Source organism: Haliotis rufescens, unplaced genomic scaffold, assembly GCF_023055435.1.
Source record: "Haliotis rufescens isolate VD_foot unplaced genomic scaffold, xgHalRufe1.0.p SCAF_18, whole genome shotgun sequence".
In the NCBI taxonomy this organism is placed as follows: domain Eukaryota; kingdom Metazoa; phylum Mollusca; class Gastropoda; order Lepetellida; family Haliotidae; genus Haliotis; species Haliotis rufescens.
In genome coordinates this window covers 19,940,559-19,964,816 of record NW_025963868.1, presented here as the reverse complement: position 1 = coordinate 19,964,816, position 24,258 = coordinate 19,940,559, and the positions used below count along the sequence as shown (strand labels likewise).

Sequence of the window (24,258 nt, the reverse complement as noted above, 5' to 3'; positions counted from 1 at the left end):
CCTCGATATAGTGTTTGATATGAGGCACTGAGTGGTTTCAGTTCCAGCACGTGACTTGTATCTTTATGAGTAAGTGAGTGAGTGAGTGAGTGAGTGAGTGAGTGAGTGAGTGAGATGTAATAATGAAATGACACGGAAAGATATAACACAAGTCAAAATAGGGAGTAATGTGGTAATACGTTTTTTAAAATGATACTACACTTACCCACACGTTGTCTAAACTATGTTTTAATCCAGCACAACTATTCCCGGTTTGAGTCATGCTCACTGCAAGCTTAACGTTACCGGAGAAGCAAACGATAGATTAGAGATAGTCATCGAATCATACTAAAAGGCTCGGAGATTTAACGTAACAACTGACCTAATTACTTCACAATGGAATTCCCTTTGGCCCAAATCAGCTGTACAGCATCCTGATGAAATGTACCTAGCAAAACAGTCACTTTTTATTGCACACTTCAACATTGTAGAACCCTTTACAGAAAGCCTACACTCGAGTGGTGGCAAGGTAGGAACTGACAACGAAAAAGTAATTATATAACTTTAAGCTTAAATGGTGAAGTACTACTCCGACGTAACATGTTACATGTTATATCTTTACTGCAAACCTTCGTAACAGGTTCCAACAGGCAGTGTCCTCGCCAGACAGTTCAGTATCCACTCCAGACTGTTGAGTATCCGCTTCAGACAGTTCAATATCCACTCCAGACAGTTCAGTATCCACTCCAGACTGTTCAGTGTTCATTCCAGACAGTTCAGTATCCGCTCCAGACAGTTCAGTATCCACTCCAGACAGTTCAGTATCCATTCTAGTCTGTTCAGTATCCACACCAGACAGTTCAGAATCCACTCCAGACAGTTCAGTATCCACTCCAGACAGTTCAGTATCCACCCCAGACAGTTCAGTATTCATTCCAGACAGTTCAGTATCCGCTCCAGACAGTTCAGTATCCACTCCAGACAGTTCAGTATCCATTCTAGTATGTTCAGTATCCACACCAGACAGTTCAGTATCCATTCCAGACAGTTCAGTATCAACTCCAGTCAGTTCAGCATCCATTCCAGACTGTTCAGCATCCACTCCTGACAGCTCAGTATCCACTCCAGACAGCTCAGTATCCACTCCAGACAGTTCAGCATCCACCCCAGACAGCTCAGTATCCCCTCCAGACAGTTCAGTGTCCAGCCCAGTCAGTTCTGTATCCGCTCCAGACAGTTCAGTGTCCACTCAAGACAGTACAGTATCCACTCCAGATAGTTCAGTATCCACTCCAGACAGCTCATTATCCGCTCCAGACAGTTCAGTGTCCAGTCCAGACAGCTCAGTATCCACTCCAGACAGTTCAGTATTCATTCTAGACAGTTAAGTATCCGCTCCAGACAGTTCAGTTTCCACTCCAGACTGTTCAGCATCCACCCCAGACAACTCAGTTTCCCCTCCAGACAGTTCAGTATCCATTCCAGTCTGTTCAGTATCCACACCAGACAGTTCAGAATCCACTCCAGACAGTTCAGGATCCACTCCAGACTGTCCAGTATCCACCCCAGACAACTCAGTATCCATTCCAGACAGTTCAGTATCCACTCCAGTCAGTTCAGCATCCACTCCAGACTGTTCAGCATCCATTCCAAACAGCTCAGTATCCACTCCAGACAGCTCAGTATCCGCTCCAGATTGTTCAGCATCCACCCCAGACAGCTCAATATCCCCTCCAGACAGCTCAGTATCCACTCCAGACAGTTCAATACCCACTCCAGACAGTTCAGTGTCCAGTCCAGACAGCTCAGTATCCACTCCAGACAGTTCAGTATTCATACCAGACTGTTCAGTATCCACTCCAGACAGTTCAGTGTCCACACCAGACAGTTCAGTATCCATCCCAGACAGTTCAGTATCCACTGCAGACTCTTTAGTATCCACTCCAGACAGCTCAGTATCCACTCCAGAGAGTTCAGTATCCACTCCAGACAGTTCAGTATCCACTCCAGACTGTTCAGTATCCATTCCAGACAGTTCAGTATCCGTTCCAGACGGTTCAGTATCCACTCCATACAGTTCAGTATCCACTCCAGACTGTTCAGTATCCATTCCAGACTGTTAAGTACCTACTACAGTCAGTTCAGCATCCATTCCAGACTGTTCAGTATCAGCCCTAGACAGTTCAGTATCCGCTCCAGACTGTTCAGTATCCGTTCCAGATTGTGTTCAGTATCCGCTCCAGACTGTTCAGTATCCGGTCCAGACAGTTCAGTCCTCTCCAGTTAGTTCAGTATCCACTCCAGACTGTTCAGTATCCGCTGCAGACAGTTCAGTGCCCACTCCAGTCAGTTCAGTATCCATTCCAGACTGTTTAGTATCCACTCCAGACTGTTCAGTATCCACTCCAGACAGTTCAGTATCCACTCCAGTCAGTTCAGCATCCGTTGTAGACAGTTCAGTATCCGCTTCAGACTGTTCAGTATCCGCTCCAGATTGTGTTAAGTATCCGCTCCAGGCTGTTCAGTATCCGCTCCAGACAGTTCAGTATCCTCTCCAGTTAGTTCAGTATCCACTCCAGACTGTTCAGTATCCGCTGCAGACAGTTCAGTGCCCACTCCAGTCAGTTCAGTATCCATTCCAGGCTGTTTAGTATCCACTCCAGACTGTTCAGTATCCACTCCAGACAGTTCAGTATCCACTCCAGTCAGTTCAGCATCCGTTCTAGACAGTTCAGTATCCATTCCAGACAGCTCAGTATCCATTCCAGACAGTTCAGTGTCCACTCCAGACAGTTCAGTATCCACCCCAGACAGTTCAGTGCCCACTCCAGACTGTTCAGTATCCACTCCAGACAGTTCAGTATCCACTCCAGACAGTTCAGTATCCGCTCCAGACTGTTCAGTACCCGATCCAGACAGTTCAGTATCCACTCCAGTCAGTTCAGTATCCACTCCAGACTGTTCAGTATCCACTTCGGTCATTTCAGTATCCACTCCAGACTGTTCAGTATCCACCCCAGACTGTTCAGTATCCACTCCAGACAGTTCAGTATCCACTCCAGTCAGTTCAATATCCAATCCAGACAGTTCAGTGCCCACTCCAGACAGTTCAGTATCCATTCCAGACTGTTCAGTATCCATTCCAGACTGTTCAGTATCCACCCCAGTCAGTTCAGTATCCACACCAGACTGTTCAGTATCCACACCAGACAGTTCAGAACCAATCACAACACCACAGCATGAGAGCTCGTCGTCCTGTTAGAATGTTCAATCTCAGTCAAGGTCTTTGATGGCACGTCAGCTTCTTCGATGGACCTGAATATCATTTCTGTCTGAATGTCGGCCCTTACTTTACTGTGAACTTGTTGCATGTTGTACATGGATTACAGCGTCACGTGAGAGGGCAAGAGGAAACTATAGATGTGCACATCCCTTAAACATTGTGCCACAGACCTGACAGTGGTCAAACTGCCTTAACATTGTGCCACAGACCTGACAGATGTCGAAATACCTTAACATTGTGCTACAGACCTGACAGAGGTCGAAATACCTTAACATTGTGCTACAGACCTGACAGAGGTCGAAATACCTTAACATTGTGCCACAGACCTGACAGAGGTCGAAATACCTTAACATTGTGCCACAGACCTGACAGAGGTCGAAATACCTTAACATTGTGCTACAGACCTGACAGAGGTCGAAATACCTTAACATTGTGCCACAGACCTGACAGAGGTCGAAATACCTTAACATTGTGCTACAGACAAGACAGAGGTCGAAATACCTTAACATTGTGCTACAGACCTGACAGAGGTCGAAATTCCTTAACATTGTGCAACAGACCTGACAGAGGTCGAAATACCTTAACATTGTGCCACAGACCTGACAGAGGTCGAAATACCTTAACATTATGCCACAGACCTGACAGAGGTCGAAATACCTTAACATTGTGCCACAGACCTGACAGAGGTCGAAATACCTTAACATCGTACCACAGGCCTGACAGAGGCCGAAATACATTAACATCATGCTACAGACCTGACACAGGTCGAAATATCTTAACAATGTGCCACAGACCTGACCGAGGCCCAAATACCTTAACATCGTACCACAGCCCTGACTGAGGCCCAAATACCTTAACATCGTGCTACAGACCTGACAGTGGTCAAACTACCTTAACATTGTGCCACAGACCTGACAGAGGTCGAAATACCTTAACATTGTGCCACAGACCTGACAGGGATCGAAATACCTTAACATCGTGCCACAGACCTGACAGAGGTCGAAATACCTTAACATTGTGCCACAGACCTGACAGAGGCCGAAATACCTTACCATCGTACCACAGACCTGACTGAGGCCGAAATACCTTAACATCCTGCTACAGAACTGACAGAGGTCAAAATACCTTAACATCGTACCACAGACCTGACAGGGATCGAAATACCTTAACATAATGCGGGGGACCTGACAGGGATCGAAATACCTTAACATCGTGCGGGGGGCCTCACAGGGATCGAAATACCTTAACATCGTGCGGGGGACCTGACAGGGATCGAAATACCTTAACATCGTGCGGGGGGCCTCACAGGGATCGAAACACCTTAACATCGTGCGGGGGGCCTCACAGGGATCGAAATACCTTAACATCGTGCGAGGGACCTGACAGGGATCGAAATACCTTAACATCGTGCGGGGGGCCTCGCAGGGATCGAAATACCTTAACATCGTGCGGGGGGCCTCACAGGGATGGAAATACCTTAACATCGTGCGGGGGGCCTCACAGGGATCGAAATACCTTAACATCGTGCGGGGGGCCTCACAGGGATGGAAATACCTTAACATCGTGCGGGGGACCTGACAGGGATGGAAATACCTTAACATCGTGCGGGGGACCTGACAGGGATGGAAATACCTTTACATAATGCGGGGGGCCTGACAGGGATGGAAATACCTTAACATCGTGCAGGGGACCTGGCAGGGATGGAAATACCTTAACATCGTGCGGGGGACCTGGCAAGGATCGAAATACCTTAACATCGTGCGGGGGACCTGGCAGGGATCGAAATACCTTATCATAGTGGTCGAACGTGATGTTTCACCACGAAAATGCATGTCAACATGTTGCTAGAACCTGCACCAGCGACATCGTATAATCCAATACCAATATTTTGCATTGGATGTCAGTCGCTGTGGACAACTTTGGGATATACTTGGGTGATTTGCGTGTTCAGACGACATCAACTACCACTTACCTCTTAGCCTCCGACGATTGGCGCAGGCCGTTGTGGACGGATAGAATAAGAGTTGTCAACAACAGCAATGGGAGGATGAGACGTCGCATGACTGGTGCCGGTGGACAAACCACCACACTGAAGGCCAGACACGAAGACATTTGTAGGTTTTGGGTCAACGTTCCTTTCAAGTCGAACAATATTCCTGCAGCTCCAGCATTTGGTGTTCCCTTTTCCCAACTTTTGAGGAACAGTCGAGCACGCTCTTTCTGTGAACATTTCAAAGAGTTGTTTGATCAAAGTTTACAATATTCAAGGACTCAGCAAAGCTTTCAAACTGTTTTATGGTAGACGTGTAGAGGCAAATAAATTAGACGCAACAAAGACAAAAATTATGCCCGATACAAATTCCGTATTTTGACTTGTACTCTATGTTCCCGTGTTTTTTTAGGTGAACAATGGACTTGCCTTTGCATGTGTTTGTGACGGACGCCACCGGTTGGGCGGGAAACGTTTACCTTTTCGCGAACACTTTTTATCATCACTATTTTATAGTTATTAATAAACACAGGCTCGTGTTATAGTCGGAATCGTAAATCGACCCTGCTTTTGGCAGAGATATGTTATGAATATGAAAAGCGTTTTGTCGCTTATATTTGTTATAATTATTGTGAAACCCGTACCTTAGGAGTTGTGTCCTTCACATATTTGCTTACTACTGGTGGCATCTCTTGATCAACAATACATATTGCTTTCCTTTCATTGAATATCTACATATTTACTCTTAGCATGTTTTAGCATGAACATGTGAGCACATAAACATATACAACTCCACAATTAGTCCTTCACTGCATCGTTTAGGGACGAACACATACATCTAGAAAGGTACAACCAGTGCTGGAAGTTAGGATAACGATATTAACAGTGTCGTTTTTCCTGTCCATACAAATCCTATAAATGAAAAGGAGGACATAGCTTGCAACAGTTTCGACGAGAACATTACTGTGCGTTTATTTGGGTTATTGCAAAGGTTTCAACGTCCTCATAATTATCGTTTCATAAGAAGTAGAGAATATTAAACATAGCACAACTGCATGTTGAAGTGACTTCCATCTGTGTGATCTCGGATATGGGACCATTTTTTAAGTGTGAGTAGTGTGCTTGTATTCATATATTGACTTGTTGGAATAACCATAATAGATGAATATAGAAGATAAATATTTCAGTACATCAATTCAGCATAACATCATGCTAATGTTACAAAACGAAATATTTGACATTGCAACATGAGAGTTATTTAAAAATCGATGTTTCCTCGTGCTTACCTTCGGCAGTCTGCATGACATGGTTGCAAGGTACTCTGATTAAGATGCTTCATTTTACCAAAAAATGGCGGTCACGTTGTCGCGCCCCTTTGTCAGAAGAAATGACAATACAAATCATTCTTAAAGGAAAACTTTCAGTTGTCTAGCCGGTGCCATTTTCATTAGCCCACGTCATCACCGGAAACCAATTAGTGCCGGCAACAAATGGGGCTTCTGACCAGCGAATGGCGAACTGGAAAACCTCGTCGACAGCGAGGGTTCATCCCCTTGAATCCTCGCATTAAGTGGATGATTCATACAATAACCTTTCACCTTGCAAATTCATCTGCGTGTGTAAATGTGGATGTACAGTTATGTAGTTCGGTATACAGAAATTATGTGTACATATTACTTTTGTAACAATGAAATTCAGTTCATATACACAGCAGCAACGACCCTTATTTTTCAGGCAAATTGCATATAATACACCAATTACTTCTCTCCTCCTGTCGTCCATATCTCATGGTATAACCCTCCACCTGTGTATTTGTCTTTATTCACTTGATGCTCAGTTAATGACTGTATTACAGGTATAATTAGTGGTAAAACTACTCAGACTTACCCGACAAAACTGTCTGTGAGGTTGTCAAGGTAATGAAGCACTCAATGGTTCGCATCGTGTCTGTGGTAATTATTTAATCTTCGAATGGGTTACGTATCCAGATCTGATGTGGTGAATGTATAATGTAATAAAATGTATGTTATGTAATATGCACGTGGCAGCCTGGCTCAAACCTCTGTCCACCAAGCCATTCACGAAGTGAAACGCGGACCTTGTTCAGGGCACACATATGACAGTAAATAGGTCTATAATGGTTTTTTTATAAATGTACGTTAATCTTTTTATCATTTAGCGTTAAGACCGCCGATGTAAGTTTCAGATTGGGGTAAATCTCGTCATAATATAATTGCAAAATTTGCCGATGTTACACTGTCCAAGCCAGTCAAGACAGGGAAATGATTAACCTACTTGATATTTTACATCGGGCCCTTCGAGGACGGTGGATGCATTTCAGGGTCCGTCTCAGAAAGCTTTTCAGCTTCAGCAAGTGTTGTTAGTAATCCTAATAACACACTTATGTGGGTGCATGAAAGTCCTAACTATTTTCTGCCTTAGAAACTGCATTTGTTTTGTTTTATCCTTTGATCAAGTCCAAGTTCTTTCGTGTTTTGTGTCTCTAATGGTCTTAGGTAAATCTCATTTTCCTTCAATGTGTTGAAAAATCTCGGAATATGTATCCCTTTCACTGAATAATTCATCGACAGTTCAAGGAAATCTGGGAAATTTTCCATCTGGATCTGGATTTTAAACAATATTTCAATGGATTTTTCTATCATTAAACTATATTTCCGTGTATGAATGTATACATACACCGTGATGAAACCAAAACAATTAAGTGACGTTATTCTCATTTAGACACAATTTAGATTAAAGAATAACCTACTTTCATGATGCACTCCTGGAAAACCTTTCACATAATTATGGCATACACTTTCCCTCTATGTTCATTTGTGTCATTTAGAATTGTTTGTATATTGTGTATGTCATTGAGCACGTTACACCGGTCGCTGTGATGTGACTAAACTGAAGATCCGGGTTGGAATATATGTGACCAGCAACATATGCTTGCCGTAAGAGGCGACTATGCTTGTCGTAAGGGGAGACTATGCTTGTCGTAAGAGGAGACTTTGCTTGTCGTAAGAGGAGACTATGCTTGTCTTAAGAGGAGACTATGCTTGTCGTAAGAGGCGACTATGCTTGTCGTAACAGGAGACTATGCTTGTAAGAGGAGACTATGCTTGTCGTAAGAGGAGACTATGCTTGTCGTAAGGGGAGACTATGTTTGTCGTAAGAGCCGACTATGCTTGTCGTAAGAGGCGACTATGCTTGTCGTAAGAGGAGACTATGCTTGTCGTAAGAGGCGACTATGCTTGTCGTAAGGGGAGACTAAGCTTGTCGTAAGGGGAGTCTATGCTTGTCGTAAGAGGCGACTATGCTTATCGTAAGGGGAGACTATGCTTGTCGTAAGGGGAGACTATGCTTGTCGTAAGAGGCGACTATGCCTGTCGTAAGAGCCGACTATGCTTGTCGTAAGGGGAGACTATGCTTGTCGTAAGGGGAGACTATGCTTGTCGTAAGAGGCGACTATGCTTGTCGTAAGAGGAGACTATGCTTGTCGTAAGAGGTGACTAACGGGATCGGGTGGCCAGGCTCGTTGACTTGGTTGATTCATGTCATCGTATCCCAATTGCGTGGATCGATGCTCATAATATCAATCACTGGATTGTCTGGTCCAGATTCCATTATTTACAGACTGTAGTCATATAGCTGGAACAATGCTGAGTGCGGCGTTAAACAACAACTTAAAAGGTAACATATAACAGGATATGTCATAGTCATGATAGTGTCATAATATGTGCTGTTTATGAAATACATTTGAGGTACGGGTGGCGAAGTTTTTAAAGGCGCCTCAGTTCGATGTGCAGAGTTACTTTCCTTGACGCATGTATTTATATCAGTATCCCGCATATGCACTATTCACTCAGTTCAAAGCAAAGCTTCCCACCTCGCATGATGGACATGCATTGTATAGGCCTCCCACAGCTGTCTTCATTTCATTTCCCAGAACACTGAAGTCTCTTGACACGAGTGAGTGTGCAAATATTGTGTTTTAGCAATACTGCCAGCCATTCGCGAAATCGAACATGTCGGGAAAATACTTGTACACTTGCATGTATAATTTTTTCAGTTTGCAAACACAGTAACGGGAAGCTTTGATGAGAAGAATAAAATGAACATCCCTTTGGATACCTCAACTTTTTCATTTGATGCATTTGTGTAAGAAACGTGACAAGTGGTTCATCTTGTTTGAAAACTGTTGAATGTACAAACAAAGCAAAAAAATGACTGGCCTAAAAACTGAACATTGAATTCCATTTTGGTCTTCACCCTTCGATATCGTGTTGACCATTTTTATTCGTCGGAATGATGTAACCGTGCCCCGCGTTTAGATTATTTATTCTTCTTTCCCACTGTTTCTTGTCACAGATGAAACAATCGTTATAGCGGCCAGCACAGGAACACCAGCAGGTGCAGTGGTTGCCATCGTCATCATCGCTGTCATCATTTGGTGTGTGAGGAAGAGAAGGAGAGATCATTCTAGAGTCAGTAAGTGGTTTACCAGCAACATGTTCGGACACTAACGTTCAAGGTTAGTTGACCTATCACATGAAATCGCTATGTGAAGTCAATGATTGACATCATATTCAATAATTCAAAACAGTGTATTGATAAGACGTGTCATAGATACGAGTAGTCAAAATCAACAATGAAACCAATAGAATTATAGACGTAAAAGAGCACCAAGAAGAAAGTATATATATTAGAAATACTCTCTCTGTATCGGTACAAGTATTGCTTGGATACCCTGTAGAGTGTCTGTGTGTTAATACGTGGTCCTAGATGTGGAAGGGTCACTCTGTCGGCGTGAAATGAGGGAAGTAAGTAATCTTTGTACCTCAGATTTAAAACTCAGCGTGTATATAGTGTTGACGTGTACCGTAATCTGGGCATACTCCTAACATAATGGTGTGTTCTTTTGCCACAGGTTATGATCATGAGGGTCAGAACATGAAAAGGTAATCTCCCCGAAAATAGATTTATCTGTAAGCAATTGCAATATTCACTACAATAACTGTCCTAAACATACACAAAAGCAGTAGTTGTTAGTGTCACGTTTGTGTCACGCTGTTTTTCTGCATTGTTTACATGTTCGTCTAAATGGCATGCGTCATCTCTCCGACATAATGACGTTGTTCTTGTACCAGTAAACCTATCGTTCATTTCATATCCTGTATATTAACAAATTAAATGTTGCAGTTATCTTCAAATTATGCTAAAATGTCGTGTGTGACACTTATAGCATTCTTGCTGTATATCCGTGGTAATTCCGGGTAAGAATATATTCTCCAGCAACCTTTGCTTGTCTCAAGAGGCGACTTAAAGATCCAGGTGACTCGGTTGATGCATGTCACCGTTGCCCAGTCATATTACGTGGACAGATGATTATGGTATCACTGACCTGTCTGGTCCAGACTCGATTATTTACAGAGTAATATTACATAACTGGAACATTGGTGAGTGCGGCGTTAAACAACAGCAACAACAACGGCCCAGGCTTTGAACACATATACTAGTCTAAAGGATCTGCTCTCAGTAAAGATTAACCATTCATCAAAATGTGTAAGCCTCGGGTGCATCTTTGCAATTACATGTACCTATTTGAATGGAGCCAATGCACCTTTGTAGGAGTAATCACAAAGGGAAAACGAATAGTGAGTACGGTTTAACGCCGCTTTTAACAGTATCCCAGTTACATCACGGCGTGTCAGCTTAACCACTTCGGTGAAACCCACGAGCACGGGTATGGTGCTGACAAACCTAGAAACATAATCGGGGCGAACTGGAATTCGCACCCACAATCATAGGTTTCTGGCGTGCCCAAGGGACGCAACTCTGCACAGCGAATCTCGGCGCCTTAGGGAAAACGAATAACTTCAGCATTGACGAGTATGGAAATGTTGCAGGTCTGAGGAGATTGAGCATACAGAAAGTCACATCGACGATAGCTTGGGTAAGTCTTTGATTTTTTCTATTGATGTCATTGATTTTCACTTGAAACATTGTATTAACCGATACATTTTTAATATTTTACTGCCGTATTGAAATTATAATATGCAAATATGTATACAGATGTGTGCCTGTGTGCTTTAGTGCATGCGTACTAATATGTGAGTGTATACAAATACAGGACAGAATGAGAAAAATATAATTTTGACATGTTACTATTTTTAGTAACATTTTGCTAAACCTTTTTATAAAATATGAAACAAAGCCCTCGACACACTTCTATATAACCATCAAACAGTAGATAACAATATACTCTGTTTTCTAACTAATGACTGAAACAACATTACATAATAATAAATACTGTTTCAGTGATGGTGGACAACGTCTGTTACATCGGGTTTCTGGAGGAGGAAGAGCAGGATCTTGGACAAACGGAAGGTCAGATACCCTCGTATACAAGGAACCCTTATGCAATTTGTTCACTTACTTATAAACCTCTAGTGACGTCACTCTATTGTCTCGCAAGGGTCTTCTTTTACCGACTAAACTTCTACAGGTAGTTTACAGGGCATTCCCAGGGTAAGCCCCGGGCATTCCTAGGGTAAGCCCCGGGCTTTCTGCAAGAAATCCCGGGAGATTTTCTACTGAAAGCCTGGTTTTTGTCCCGAAGAATACCCTCTGTATTGAACTACCCTTCTGCAAGAAAAAAACAACAGAACATGGCTCAACTATTTATTGATATTAGTTGAAATTGAAATTGAGCGTCACAGTTCGATTTAGTTTGTCTTCAGGTCTTTGGTCATCTGCTCTTTTCGGATCAGCTTCTTCACGTGATGGCGAGTTCATTTTTTTCGACATACTAAGTATGTCAGAGACCGTTGCCTTTTGGTTGTCGGAAGTTCTCTTGTAATTTCGAAAGTATTACACATACAGCATACAAATACACTTAAAAACTATTACAGATTCCAAAAACACCAATATTACCATATATATCATAAATAAAAAAGACCTTCTTACTGGTTTGGAAAAAATATTTCTTTGATATGTTATGACTTTTGCTGAATAACAATTTCTTATTACTGCAAGACTATAATGTTTATCAACCTACCGGTAATTTCGCAAATCATTTGTTCATCAACGTCACCTTGATACAGTCGAGTGGCTGCCGTGGCTCTCAAGGAATGGTTTGCCTTCATGCCCTGAATACCGGACGTCTTGCACAGTCTTTTGACGGTAACTTGTAAGGTGTTGTGGCCGATGGCATTTGCAGTATACCAGTCTTTCGACGTTCTAGTCCTTCTTGGAGTGAAGTAGAAGTATTCAGTATGTTGACCAGGTTTGCTGGGGGAAATAACATAGAAAGGGACACTTGTAATATTTGTTTTTGTGAAACAATGTATTGAGTGGGCTGATACTCCACCTTCTGAAAATTTCATTCAAAATTTAGAATGTAGTCAAGATTTATATAAAGCGATTATCAAATACATAATTCCCAAACCCCTAAATAAACGTAGGTAATACATGCAATTTGCATTGGTGTTTTTTAACACTTACCACAATGACCTGTACTTTTCAAAGAGACGCACAAAACATCTTTTAAGGTTGTCCGTGTTCTCATACGCTCGAACTTGTTTCGGTACCAGCTTCCTGTGCTTCAGGCCGCCGTGATTAGTCTTTGACGCGTCTTCCGTGTAGAGTAGATACTTTCTGCCATTATCGTCAGTGTGGGGACCTGTTATTTGGGGGTTCGAGAACAGCCTCAGCGCTGTATGCTCTCTTCCTCCTCGCAGTGCGAAATGCAAACCTGTGTAAATGTTTTGAAAATGTGTATTTTAGACAAAGGCAAATATGAACAATAATGAAAATTCAGTTAATTATTTCAACAAACTGTTAAACTTTTGTGTTTAAAAAGGTTCACACATTAATATTTCAATTTTATATGTGAATGAACAAATTCCAATGATTTAGTTTATACTATTTGTAAAAGTAATTTTCGAAGATATAAAGAAAAACAACTGTGTGGTTTACTTTACTTACCGGTAAGATAAAGAACCGTATCCACAAGTTGCTGGGGGTCGTCTTCGCCTAATGAACCGCTACTCCACAAGCGCTCTTCGTCGTCCATTGATATAGTTTCAGTTTTCTTCCTGGCAGAGCTGCCCAGTCCCCAGAAAGTTCCTTCATTAAAGCGTCCAGACATGTTCTGCTCTCTTCAAACTGTTGATCCTCGAACAAATTAATGTTCTTTCGCCCTTTAAGCCTCAAGCCACTCTGAAGAGCGGTAAACAGTCGATGTACAGTATCCGCCATGTACTGGGTGCCGTCCTGTTTCCTCGCCTCAAAAAGTAAATATTTGAAAGCGGTGTTCATAGTAGATAGGCTCATTTCGACTATATCCTCTGTCAAGCACTTTTGCGGTAATTCCAAATTGTCCGCAATTGACCGTGACTTGCGTTCTTCTTGCCACCGTTTAAATGTTGAGAATGCCCAGTCATTTTTATAACGTGTTTTTCTAGGGACACAGATCTAAATTTTCTTGGTTATTTCACGCTCGGAGAGTGGATCTCCAAAACGGAATTTAAAGTCATCACTTTCCTTGTCTTCTTCAGCACAGAATCGATTCTTTAAAAACTGACTGCGTCAGAAATAAATTGTCGTCGTCTGCGTCCATCCTCTTCAGTGGAATTCACTCGACTGGCTTGAACCACGTGCGCTCATTGTTACAACGGGCCTGAAGCACGTGCAGCGCGCGGATGTACTCCCCGCGTATTGCAGTTAAATTCTCAAGAGTAAATATCAATGAATTCATGTTAATACCAATTAGTAAAATTATTTCTAAATCATATCTTTGATCAGTTCATATAAGTGAGATCAAAAACTTGCCCTCGGTTTTGATCCTACACGTATATGCACGCGGCTAAAGGGACATGAATGCTGTCAAGAAGCTTCTTTTTTGTTTCACCGGAGTTGATCATGGAAATATTACCATTGTCTGATCCCACAGAAACACTTAGACACACCACTGTGTTTAGTCCTATATCTGATTGGTATATATGTTGATATATGTATACATTTCACAACAAAGCTGTATTATGCAATACATTTACTTGTAGTTTTTTTATCCTGATATATTGTAACCAGCAGGGACCTCCACAATTCAGGTGTTGATGACATCTACAGACTCAGAGCGCCTGGAAGAAGAGATGTAAGTGTTAAATTGACATTGTATGTATGAGAACGTATACATTTTAATGAACTGTAAACAACTATGCGCACATGAAATCAGTATGGAGTATCGATATAGGATTTGTTTGTTTGTTGTTTAACGCCGCACTCAGCAATATTCCAGCTATATGACGGCGGTCTGTGAATAATCGAGTACATAGCTGGAACATTGCTGAGTGCGGCGTTAAACAACAGCAACAACAACGGCCCAGGCTTTGAACACATATACTAGTCTAAAAGGTCTGCTCTCAGTAAAGATTAACCATTCATCAAATTGTGTAAGCCTCGGGTGCATCTTTGCAATTACATGTACCTATTTGAATGGAGCCAATGCATCTTTGTAGGAGTAATCACAAAGGGAAAACGAATTGTGAGTACGGTTTAACGCCGCTTTTAACAGTATTCCAGTTACATCACGGCGTGTCAGCTTAATGTGGGAAGAAGGCCGAATTGATGCAGGTCTCAGATGTTTACCACTTCGGTAAAACCCACGAGCACGGGTATGGTGCTGACACACCTAGAAACATAATCGGGGCGAACTGGAATTCGAACCCACAATCATAGGTTTCTGGCGTGCCCAAGGGACGCAACTCTGCACAGCGAATCTCGGCGCCTTAGGGAAAACGAATAACTTCAGCATTGACGAATGTTGCAGGTCTGAGGAGATTGAGCATACAGAAAGTCACATCGACGATAGCTTGGGTAAGTCTTTGATTTTTTCTATTGATGTCATTGATTTTCACTTGAAACATTGTATTAACCGATACATTTTTAATATTTTACTGCCGTATTGAAATGATATGCAAACACATTTATAATATGCAATATGTATACAGATGTGTGCCTGTGTACTTTAGTGCATGCGTACTAATATGTGAGTGTATACAAATACAGGACAGAATGAGAAAAATATAATTTTGACATGTTCCTTTTTTAAGTAACATATACAATATGAAACAAAGCCCTCGACACACTTCTATATAACCATCAAACAGTAGATAACATTATACTCTGTTTTCTGACTAATGACTGAAACAACATTACATAATAATAAATACTGTTTCAGTTATGGTGGACAACGTCTGTTACATCGGGTTTCTGGAGGAGGAAGAGCAGGATCTTGGACAAACAGTAGGTCAGATACACTCGTATACAAGGAACCCTTATGCAATTTGTTCACTTACTTAAGTCCAAGTTTCACTTTTCTTTGTTTCGTCAGAATATTGACACAGGATATGATTTGTTACAATAAAGTTTTTACAAGGAAATACATAATACACGGTGCTTAGTCTTTTTCCAGGAGTATATGCACGCGGCTGAAGGGACATGAATGCTGTCAAGAAGCTTCTTTTTTGTTTCACCGGAGTTGATCATGGAAATATTACCATTGTCTGATCCCACAGAAACACTTAGACACACCACTGTGTTTAGTCCTATATCTGATTGGTATATATGTTGATATATGTATACATTTCACAACAAAGCTGTATTATGCAATACATTTACTTGTAGTTTTTTTATCCTGATATATTGTAACCAGCAGGGACCTCCACAATTCAGGTGTTGATGACATCTACAGACTCAGAGCGCCTGGAAGAAGAGATGTAAGTGTTAAATTGACATTGTATGTATGAGAACGTATACATTTTAATGAACTGTAAACAACTATGCGCACATGAAATCAGTATGGAGTATCGATATAGGATTTGTTTGTTTGTTGTTTAACGCCGCACTCAGCAATATTCCAGCTATATGACGGCGGTCTGTGAATAATCGAGTACATAGCTGGAACATTGCTGAGTGCGGCGTTAAACAACAGCAACAACAACGGCCCAGGCTTTGAACACATATACTAGTCTAAAAGGTCTGCTCTCAGTAAAGATTAACCATTCATCAAATTGTGTAAGCCTCGGGTGCATCTTTGCAATTACATGTACCTATTTGAATGGAGCCAATGCATCTTTGTAGGAGTAATCACAAAGGGAAAACGAATTGTGAGTACGGTTTAACGCCGCTTTTAACAGTATTCCAGTTACATCACGGCGTGTCAGCTTAATGTGGGAAGAAGGCCGAATTGATGCAGGTCTCAGATGTTTACCACTTCGGTAAAACCCACGAGCACGGGTATGGTGCTGACACACCTAGAAACATAATCGGGGCGAACTGGAATTCGAACCCACAATCATAGGTTTCTGGCGTGCCCAAGGGACGCAACTCTGCACAGCGAATCTCGGCGCCTTAGGGAAAACGAATAACTTCAGCATTGACGAATGTTGCAGGTCTGAGGAGATTGAGCATACAGAAAGTCACATCGACGATAGCTTGGGTAAGTCTTTGATTTTTTCTATTGATGTCATTGATTTTCACTTGAAACATTGTATTAACCGATACATTTTTAATATTTTACTGCCGTATTGAAATGATATGCAAACACATTTATAATATGCAATATGTATACAGATGTGTGCCTGTGTACTTTAGTGCATGCGTACTAATATGTGAGTGTATACAAATACAGGACAGAATGAGAAAAATATAATTTTGACATGTTCCTTTTTTAAGTAACATATACAATATGAAACAAAGCCCTCGACACACTTCTATATAACCATCAAACAGTAGATAACATTATACTCTGTTTTCTGACTAATGACTGAAACAACATTACATAATAATAAATACTGTTTCAGTTATGGTGGACAACGTCTGTTACATCGGGTTTCTGGAGGAGGAAGAGCAGGATCTTGGACAAACAGAAGGTCAGATACACTCGTATACAAGGAACCCTTATGCAATTTGTTCACTTACTTAAGTCCAAGTTTCACTTTTCTTTGTTTCGTCAGAATATTGACACAGGATATGATTTGTTACAATAAAGTTTTTACAAGGAAATACATAATACACGGTGCTTAGTCTTTTTCCAGGAGTATATGCACGCGGCTGAAGGGACATGAATGCTGTCAAGAAGCTTCTTTTTTGTTTCACCGGAGTTGATCATGGAAATATTACCATTGTCTGATCCCACAGAAACACTTAGACACACCACTGTGTTTAGTCCTATATTTGATTGGTATATATGTTGATATATATATACATTTCACAACAAAGCTGTATTATGCAATACATTTACTTGTAGTTTTCATCCTGATATATTGTAACCAGCAGGGACCTCCACAATTCAGGTGTTGATGACATCTACAGACTCAGAGCGCCTGGAAGAAGAGATGTAAGTGTTAAATTGACATTGTATGTATGAGAACGTATACATTTTAATGAACTGTAAACAACTATGCGCACATGAAATCAGTATGGGGTATCGATATAGGATTTGTTTGTTTGTTATTTAACGCCGCACTCAGCAATATTCCAGCTATATGACGGCGGTCTGTGAATAATCGAGCCTGGACCAGACATTCCAGTGATTGACATCATGAGCATAGATCCACGCAATTGGGATACGATGACGTGCATTAACCAAGTCGGCGAGCCAAACCACCCGATCCCGATCGATATAGGAACACATCTGATTATGAGGCCTTGCTAACAGTAAGATTACATCGTCTGTTTGTTGTTTAACCCACCAGTCTAGTTTTGTGTCGGTGGTCTGTAAATAATAAACCAGACAATCCAGGGATTGACAGTGAACACATGGTTGTATTGTTACGTTAAATGTTACAGTAGCACGTGACCCGTGAAGATCCTGGTTAGAATAGGTCTTCAGCAACCCATGTTTGCCCTAAAAGGCGACTATGCTTGTCGTAAGAGTCGACTAACGGGATCGGGTGGTCATTGTGTAAATGAGAACATATAGAATCTGATTTAAATGAACTGAAAACAACAACTCTCATTTGAAATCAGGATGTAGTATAGATATATCTCCCTCAGAGGAGCACGTGTATAAACAATTTATTTATAAAATGTAAAAATCTTTCGTGAACTGGTCTATATATAGTTAGATAAAAGTAGCACGTGGCTGTATAGTTACGTGTAATGTTACTGTAGCACAGGGCTGTATTGTAACGTGTAATGTCTCTGTAGCACAGGGCTGTATTGTAACGTGTAATGTTTCTGTAGCACAGGGCTGTATTGTAACGTGTAATGTTTCTGTAGCACAGGGCTGTATTGTAACGTGTAATGTTTCTGTAGCACAGGGCTGTATTGTAACGTGTAATGTTTCTGTAGCACAGGGCTGTATTGTAACGTGTAATGTTTCTGTAGCACAGGGCTGTATTGTAACGTGTCATGTTTCTGTAGCACAGGGCTGTATTGTAACGTGTAATGTTTCTGTAGCACAGGGCTGTATTGTAACGTGTAATGTCTCTGTAGCACAGGGCTGTATTGTAACGTGTAATGTTTCTGTAGCACAGGGCTGTATTGTAACGTGTAATGTTTCTGTAGCACAGGGCTGTATTGTAACGTGTAATGTTACAACATAACATTGCTGTATTGTTACACGTAATGTTTCCGTTAGTACGTGGCTCTATGGTACTGCAATGATTCCATGCAACATAGTCGTATTGACACATGTAATGTTTCAGTAGCACATGACTGTATTGTTACATGTAATGTTTCAAGAACACATGGCTGTAATGTTACGTATAATGTTTCGGTAGCGCGTGGCTGTACTGTTTCGTATAATGTTTCAATATCACGTGGCTGTATTGTTACATGTAATGTTTCAGTAGCACTCAAGATGGCCATACAGAGAGCGAGGATGAAACGCTTGGTTAGTTTACTTTTTGGTACTTTCTTTAAATTAATTTGTGTTTCTCACTTTTGCGTTTCCGTATTCATTTTACATCTGCAATAGTAGATAGCATTACTTTAATGTTATTTCCTGTTTTGATTTTTAATATCAGCATTTATTCATGGTGTATTCAGGAATAATACAGGGAAACACAATCCAGTTGTCTTTCTGGTACGTTTATTCACATGCAGCTGTTGTTCATGCTGCAACATACCGAAGTGAAAGTTTAAAATCAATTGAACATATTTGACATCAAATACAGGTTAATAATACTAGTGAGATAGAACTAATCCTTACAAAATGTTGCTGTGTGTTATGATTCTGATGCTATGACATCATGATTCTATCATCTATTAACACGATTTCTCTATTTTTCTTTTTATCTTTGGATCACATCAATTGCAACAGGAAAGTGTCCAGTAGCTAAACGAATGTTTGTTGTTTGAAAGCTAGACTAGTTAAGAAAACACACATTATTTTGCTGTTTTTAACCTAGGTTTACCATACTTTTGAAATCTTTCAAATAGTCAGTCCTCTGACCACAGTCCACAGTGTGTTTTTTTTGGTCATTCTAACAAGCCTAAAAGTGCTTCATTTATCGTTGCATTTCAACGTTGGATTACAAAATATCTTTGTTTTTAGTGATGGTCGACAATGTATGTTACGTCGGCTTTGACGATGTGGAGAAGATTCATTGCCATAAAGACGGTAAAGTATACAATATTCGATTGTTCTATTTCTTTTAAATTTTTCGTTGAGGGATAGCTAGACAGGAGACTGGAGAACAATGACGGGAAACGTAAAACATGGAAATGAATTCGACGTTTGTGAGGAAGACAATATGACTCCAACCAATACCCCGTGAAAAATATACTCTTCAAAAAAAGAAACTTGACACTGACTTTCAAAATGTATTATAATGCGATTGTTTCGAAATAGGACACATAAACCATAATTGAAACACTGTTTGAAGATCAATGTACACAATGTTCAAAACATTAATCGTGTCACCTAGACAGACACACGTACACGATACAGTTAATGGCACAGGGGTACAGATAATGTCAGTATTGGTTGTGCCCACCACGTGCATCAATCACCTCTTGACACCGACGACCCATAGATGCAATCAAGTTGTCATTAACACGCTGTTGGATGTGCTGCCATTCATGCTGAAGTGCATCAAGAAGCGCCGGAAGTGTTTTGGGCGGTGGATTCCTTCTGCGAACGCGTCGATCCAACTCGTCCCACAGATGCTCAATCGGGGACAAATCTGGTGACAGGGCTGGCCAAGGTAATGTCTGGATGTTGTTGTGCTGTAAGAAGTCCTGACAAACACGTGCAATATGCGGTCGAGCGTTGTCCTGCTGGAACTGTCCGCCTTGAACGTAAGGAAGAACGTAAGGCTGTAGGATCAAGTCTCTGTAACGCACACCTGTTAATGCACCTGCCACATGCACGAGAGGCGTCCTACCACCGTGATGAATTCCGGCCCATACCATGACACTCCCGCCGCCAAATGGGACAACCTGCTGCACACAGTTGGGGGCGTAACGTTCACCCCGACGTCTGTAGACACGTGCGCGCCCATCAGCACGTGTGAGTAGGAAACGTCAGTAAACAGTACATTTCTCCACCTTGCACGTGCCCATCTAACCCTCTGTTGGCACCAAAGGAGACGGTCCGCCAGATGACGTGGGGTCAATACATGACGTCGAACAGGTCTTCGTGCAAAAAGTCCAGCCTCCCTCAGTCTGTTGCGTACCGTTTGATCTGATATTCTGCGTACCCCAGGGACCTGTGTGGTTGTAGACGTAGCTGTGGTAGTGCGGTCTCGGAGGTGTCGCAGCCGGATGTATCGATCTTGTGCTTGGGTTGTCACCCTTGGTCTTCCTGACCTTGGTCTGTCGTCAACTCTGTTGGTGTTGTTGTATTGGGTCCACAGTGCAGAGATTGTCTGTCTGAATACGCCAAAGTGCCTGGCCACTTCTTGCTGAGTTGCTCCAGCTTGTAATCTCCCAATTGCGTTGTTCCGTTGAGCTGCATTCAGTCTTGGCATTCTGTCACCGCCTCTACTGCCGTTATAAGGACTGTATGAACAGCCGTTTATGTGGATTTTAATACCCATTCAGCAGGGGTGCCTGCATGCCTAAATGCATGATCCTGTGCTGCACGTTTTTTACAGGCGGTTGCTTTTGGGTGAAGCTGTAAAATTGATCCCCAAACGCTACATTTATGTGCTTTGCATGTGTTTTCGCGAATTATAGACACATCATCTTTCTGTTTGACTTATTTGGTTCTCATTTAATGTAATTATTTTAGATATTTGGCAAAAAGGGGTTTTACATCTATGTCACGTTTCTTTTTTTGAAGAGTATATATGAAAAATGTTACCCCAACCAGAACCCATTGCAAAACGTATGAACAATATGACCCCAACCATCACTGTGTGAAAGACGAATGGACAATATGACCCCAACCATTACTGTGTGAAAGACGAATGGACAATATGACCCCAACCATCACTGTGTGAAAGACGAATGAACAATATGACCCCAACCAGAACCCAGAGAAGAACGACTGAGCAATACAATGTCTAACAAACTAGTAAGTAGAGTATGCCTTTTGATTCTTTAAAAGAACTTTCGTCAGGACTATTAACAACAATAAAATGTTCATGCTTATCTGCATCGATACATCTTTCAAAGTCTTCTGGTTCCATGCAGATCAACAACACGTGTGAAGATATTTGTAACGGTTTGTGAATTTATCTGATCAAAATTGCAAGATACTGATTTTAATGTGAATATCAATATGCTTTTCGAAAGCTAAATACATGACATGTATGTTTACAGACCACCGAGTTCCAGGACATCATAAGGTTCAGACACATGGCAACTGTTCAGACACGAATGAGTAAGATAGCTTTGATTATGCATTGACGCAGTCACCCTGGCTGTAAAAGACAACTACAACATCCCTGCAATGTTCCAAGTCGCCGACAACTGGTATATCATTAGAAGAAAATTATCATCAACTACCAGGAAATAATACTCAGCATCAAGATCTGACAATGCTCGGTAACGTGTATGCACACATACACATGTATCTATGTTCTTAACAACGTAAAGGTATATACTACTACTAATAATAATAATAATAATGATAATAAAAAAAATAAAATAATAATCTTTGTGTCAAACTGTAATATGTGTTAACCGACAAATGCGCGTGACATTGAGCACCTCCATAAGATGTGCGTGGACGTTACATGCAAGATGAAAGTGTAACATGTATACATGCATGTGATATTGAAGGAACAGTCCTCTTCATAACAATAATTCTCACCTCCCTATTTACAGCGTGTTAATGACAACATTTATTTCCAAGTTATCAATGTGAAACTTACGTTAGTACACAAGAGTTATTGCACTGAATAATAAGTAATCACACTGGGCAGTTCATCAGTTTACTTGCATTGACATGCAGCATGCATCACAGCCACATTTCCTGTAAACCTAGCAACTTGAAAAAGCTACATGCACCGCGTGTGTCAAGTGTTGCCGTTCACAGCGGATGCCAGTGAGCTGTATCGCTTCCCCTTGGTGGCAGATAAAAGTAGCTTGTTCATTTGAAGCCTGGGATGAACATAAGTAAGTTAACAGATTAAATTGTTAATCGCTGCGTTCAGAGGTACTTCCAAAAATAACAGTTTTAATTTCAACTTCAATTGACCTTCAATTACTAAGCTTCTGCAAGGATGCATTCCATGGCAACGTCAACGCGTTTTGGGGGGACGTTGCATGGGATATCCTAGTGGTGAAAGCCATATGCCGAAGAATTCGATCCCACGCAATGATATCAATGTGTAAAGCTCGTTTCTGGTGTCCCACGCCGAAATATTGTTGGAATATTACCAAACGCATAATAAAACTCACTCACACACTGATGTGTTTCATTCAGTCAGACGGTCTATACAGGTTAGTTGATGCATGTATGTATACGATTAGCATATGTACACCTCTGAGAGTTCAAATGATGACAGTGAAAAGTGTTCTTGTTATTTCACACAATCTTCGTTTTAAATAAACAACCTCTCTGAAGAAATAAACTGACCAGATCTACTCTCCAGTTTTCGACAGATTGTCACGAAACGTACAAGACCGAGACAACGTCACACTGACATGCGCGGCCAACACCTGTATAGAAATAGAGAAATAATCTTCCAGCCACGTTTATCCACTACTGGAAGTAATGTTATTCCTAAGAACAATGAATACTGTGATTATTAAAAATTTAACCAGCCTGAGTTATGATGGAACATTACACAGCGTTACTCTGTGGGTAAGCTATAGACACAATGTTTGCTGTGCAGTTTTACAAGTTGGAGTATGTTTATAGTGGACTGGGGCTGGTCGCGTAGAGTAAATGGATGGGTAACAGTGTTGGTTGCATAGAATAGGTGGATGGGTGACTGTGCGGCACCAGAACTCCTTAGCGTTTCTAAGGGTTCGGCCTAAAGGACACAATTATGCACAGCGAATTCCGTTGCCTTAGTCGACTGGGCCACGTGTGTGAGTCCGCTTCTTAAAAAAACGGTATATCTGAAAATATTTATTCCTGCAAAATAATATTATTGACGTGCAGGATTGACGCGACGATTCCCGAGAAAAAATTCCTTTTTGTTAGCCTTTACAAACTTAGGGAATCCCCACCTGACAACTGCAAAAGTGACGTTTAGCGTCATCCAACTATCTTCTGTTATTCTTTTCTCTCATGCAGGTCCTAGGTCACAAGTTAGTAAAATGTCGGCAGATTAAATAACAGTTTGTTCTACCCCCATGGGCATTGTATTTAATAGTTAAGCACGAAAACGCGGCATGGAGAGATATTTGATATACCTTGAAATTTTTCATTCCATGGAATAATAATAAAAATTATGCAATTATTCAACAAGTTTAAAGAAACTATTTCAACGATGTATGTCTGGTGCGGACCATCTTGATCGTCAAGAATGATTAAACAGTGTTACCATGGATACATTATATCAAGGGGGAGGGTATTTGAACAGCGGCATGA

At 41.3% G+C, this 24,258-nt stretch overlaps 4 protein-coding genes across 5 annotated transcripts; 2 read left to right on the top strand and 2 right to left on the bottom strand.

Moving 5' to 3' along the window:
• Nucleotides 1-2,478: 2,478 nt before the first annotated feature.
• On the bottom strand, nucleotides 2,479-5,941 carry LOC125381428. Its single transcript, XM_048397955.1, has 4 exons — nucleotides 5,897-5,941; nucleotides 5,235-5,482; nucleotides 3,972-3,978; nucleotides 2,479-3,234 (listed from the first exon to the last, which is right to left on the bottom strand). The coding sequence occupies exons 1-4, from the start codon at nucleotides 5,939-5,941 to the stop codon at nucleotides 2,479-2,481; spliced, it is 1,056 nt and encodes a 351-aa protein (XP_048253912.1).
• Nucleotides 5,942-7,758: 1,817 nt separating this feature from the next.
• Nucleotides 7,759-15,999, top strand: LOC124147990. Its single transcript, XM_048397954.1, has 9 exons — nucleotides 7,759-7,768; nucleotides 9,627-9,746; nucleotides 10,186-10,216; nucleotides 11,165-11,211; nucleotides 11,577-11,645; nucleotides 14,349-14,412; nucleotides 15,088-15,134; nucleotides 15,499-15,563; nucleotides 15,976-15,999. The coding sequence occupies exons 1-9, from the start codon at nucleotides 7,759-7,761 to the stop codon at nucleotides 15,997-15,999; spliced, it is 477 nt and encodes a 158-aa protein (XP_048253911.1).
• Nucleotides 11,949-13,741, bottom strand: LOC124147991 (uncharacterized protein KIAA1958-like). Its single transcript, XM_046518886.2, has 3 exons — nucleotides 13,245-13,741; nucleotides 12,762-13,011; nucleotides 11,949-12,548 (listed from the first exon to the last, which is right to left on the bottom strand). The coding sequence occupies exons 1-3, from the start codon at nucleotides 13,405-13,407 to the stop codon at nucleotides 12,284-12,286; spliced, it is 678 nt and encodes a 225-aa protein (XP_046374842.2). The 5' UTR covers nucleotides 13,408-13,741; the 3' UTR covers nucleotides 11,949-12,283.
• LOC125381488 lies at nucleotides 15,677-22,435 on the top strand. Of its 2 annotated transcripts, none has more exons than XM_048398059.1 (7): nucleotides 15,677-16,036; nucleotides 16,712-16,758; nucleotides 17,123-17,191; nucleotides 17,598-17,658; nucleotides 19,115-19,158; nucleotides 19,822-19,887; nucleotides 22,035-22,435. In XM_048398059.1, the coding sequence occupies exons 1-7, from the start codon at nucleotides 15,999-16,001 to the stop codon at nucleotides 22,097-22,099; spliced, it is 390 nt and encodes a 129-aa protein (XP_048254016.1). In that variant the 5' UTR covers nucleotides 15,677-15,998; the 3' UTR covers nucleotides 22,100-22,435. The 2 variants fall into 2 exon arrangements, with proteins under 2 accessions (XP_048254016.1, XP_048254015.1); XM_048398058.1 differs by having other exon boundaries at nucleotides 17,595-17,658.
• The last annotated feature ends 1,823 nt before the right edge of the window (nucleotides 22,436-24,258 follow it).